Source organism: Oncorhynchus clarkii, chromosome 24 (assembly GCF_045791955.1).
Source record: "Oncorhynchus clarkii lewisi isolate Uvic-CL-2024 chromosome 24, UVic_Ocla_1.0, whole genome shotgun sequence".
Lineage (NCBI taxonomy): Eukaryota > Metazoa > Chordata > Actinopteri > Salmoniformes > Salmonidae > Oncorhynchus > Oncorhynchus clarkii.
In genome coordinates this window covers 32,752,920-32,755,419 of record NC_092170.1, presented here as the reverse complement: position 1 = coordinate 32,755,419, position 2,500 = coordinate 32,752,920, and the positions used below count along the sequence as shown (strand labels likewise).

At 47.3% G+C, this 2,500-nt stretch overlaps 2 protein-coding genes across 2 annotated transcripts in view; one reads left to right on the top strand and one right to left on the bottom strand.

The window, feature by feature from the left end:
* The window catches only part of LOC139382322 (roundabout homolog 2-like), a 366,464-nt gene that overhangs the window by 33,552 nt on the left and 330,412 nt on the right, over positions 1-2,500 (top strand). The gene's annotated exons all lie outside the window — the stretch shown is intronic.
* Positions 1-2,500, bottom strand: part of LOC139382209 (RNA-binding protein 25-like) — a 14,797-nt gene that overhangs the window by 1,755 nt on the left and 10,542 nt on the right. Inside the window, exon 2 of the mRNA XM_071126090.1 lies at positions 1-26. This exon is cut by the window's left edge and continues 124 nt beyond it. Coding sequence (XP_070982191.1) covers positions 1-26 — 26 coding nt within the window. The remainder of the gene's footprint in view (positions 27-2,500) is intronic.

Sequence of the window (2,500 nt, the reverse complement as noted above, 5' to 3'; positions counted from 1 at the left end):
TTTCTGTGTCTCTCGCTCTCTTCCTCCTGCTGAATGATAATAGAAAGAGGTAAAGGATGGAGGGATAAAGGCAGAAGGCAGGACAGTCGGTGTACAATGTTATTGTGCGATAAGAGAGGCGGAGAGAGCCCTGATAAAAACAAAGATTGAATGTGTCAGTGGTGTATTTGTCTGTACTGCTGGGGTTAGCTCAGCTTCTTAAAGAGGTTATATTATCTACAGCAGATTTACACGCACGCACACGCACGCACACACACGTTGGTTTTAGTATCCAAGTGGGGACATCATCAAAATCCTATTTTCCTTAACACCTAACCCCAAACTTAACCTCAATCCACTAACCCTAAAACTAAACTTAACCCTAACTTCTAATCCTAACCCAAATTCTAACGCTAATTGTATCCCTAAACCTAACCAGCTAACCCTAACTTCTAAACCTAACCCTAACTTCTAAACCTAACCCTAACTTCTAAACCTAACCACCTAACCCTAACTTCTAAACCTTACCCAAATTCTAACGCTAATCATATCCCTAAACCTAACCACCTAACCCTAACTTCTAAACCTAACCACCTAACCCTAACTTCTAAACCTAACCCTAACTTCTAAACCTAACCACCTAACCCTAACTTCTAAACCTAACCACCTAACCCTAACTTCTAAACCTAACCCTAACTTCTAACCCTAACTTCTAAACCTAACCACCTAACCCTAACTTCTAAACCTAACCAGCTAACCCTAACTTCTAAACCTAACCCTAACTTCTAAACCTAACTTCTAAACCTAACCCTAACTTCTAAACCTAACCAGCTAACCCTAACTTCTAAACCTAACCCTAACTTCTAAACCTAACTTCTAAACCTAACCCTAACTTCTAAACCTAACCCTAACTTCTAAACCTAACCCTAACTTCTAAACCTAACTTCTAAACCTAACCACCCAACCCTAACTTCTAAACCTAACCACCTAACCCTAACTTCTAAACCTAACCACCTAACCCTAACTTCTAAACCTAACCACCTAACCCTAACTTCTAAACCTAACCACCTAACCCTAACTTCTAAACCTAACCACCTAACCCTAACTTCTAAACCTAACCACCTAGTAAAGTTGGACCACACACCACAGACACACATGGCCAGTCTGGCCTGACAGAGACATATAGATTGCTGACTATTCTCAACTCATCTTCTTGCTGGATGGTCACCACAAATTAAGAGCCTTTCCCAATCTGTCTGGACATCTGCCTCAATAACACATACTGGAGTCACCTTCCCTGTCCCTCTTTCCACCGTCTGAACTAGGTGAGGAAAAGGAAAGGCCAGCAGAAATTAGGAAACGTGGATAAGGTGCTTTTTACGAGCAGATAAATCATAAGATTCTCTACGGACCCCAACTGACACACTGACCTTCCAACGACACTCACACACACACAGTCTCTCTCACACACACACACACACACACACACACACACACACACACACACACACACACACACACACACACACACACACACACACACACACACACACACACAAACTCTGATATATCCTGAGACTGCACATCCTATCCTCAGTGGACCCAGGGTCTGAGCTGTAACCTCCTCATCCCATCTTCACCAGGGAAATGCTCTGCTGTGTTTCTGAAGACTGTATGAATAACAGAACATGTATTCCACCTGGAGTACTGTAGTCTTCTCTATGTCTGACATATGACAGGAGAAACAGAAAGGAGGAATGAGAGAGGCAGACAGAGAGAGGTGTGCAGAGGGGTGAAGGAATGAGAGGCAGACCGAGACAGAGAGGGGGGTGCAGAGGGGTGAAGGAATGAGAGGCAGACCGAGACAGAGAGGGGGGTGCAGAGGGGTGAAGGAATGAGAGGCAGACCGAGACAGAGAGAGGTGTGCAGAGGGGTGAAGGAATGAGAGAGGCAGACAGAGAGAGGTGTGCAGAGGGGTGAAGGAATGATAGGCAGACCGAGACAGAGAGAGGTGTGCAGAGGGGTGAAGGAATGAGAGGCAGACCGAGACAGAGAGGGGGGTGCAGAGGGGTGAAGGAATGAGAGGCAGACCGAGACAGAGAGGGGGGTGCAGAGGGGTGAAGGAATGAGAGGCAGACCGAGACAGAGAGGGGGGTGCAGAGGGGTGAAGGAATGAGAGGCAGACCGAGACAGAGAGAGGGGAGCAGAGAGGTGAAGGAATGAGAGGCAGACCGAGACAGAGAGAGGGGAGCAGAGAGGTGAAGGAATGAGAGGCAGACCGAGACAGAGAGAGGGGAGCAGAGAGGTGAAGGAATGAGAGGCAGACCAAGACAGAGAGAGGTGTGCAGAGGGGTGAAGGAATGAGAGGCAGACAGAGACAGAGAGAGGGGAGCAGAAAGGTGAAGGAATGAGAGGCAGACTGAGACAGAGAGAGGGGAGCAGAGAGGTGAAGGAATGAGAGGCCGACCGAGACAGAGAGGGGGGCGCAGAGGGGTGAAGGAATGAGAGGCAGACAGAGAGA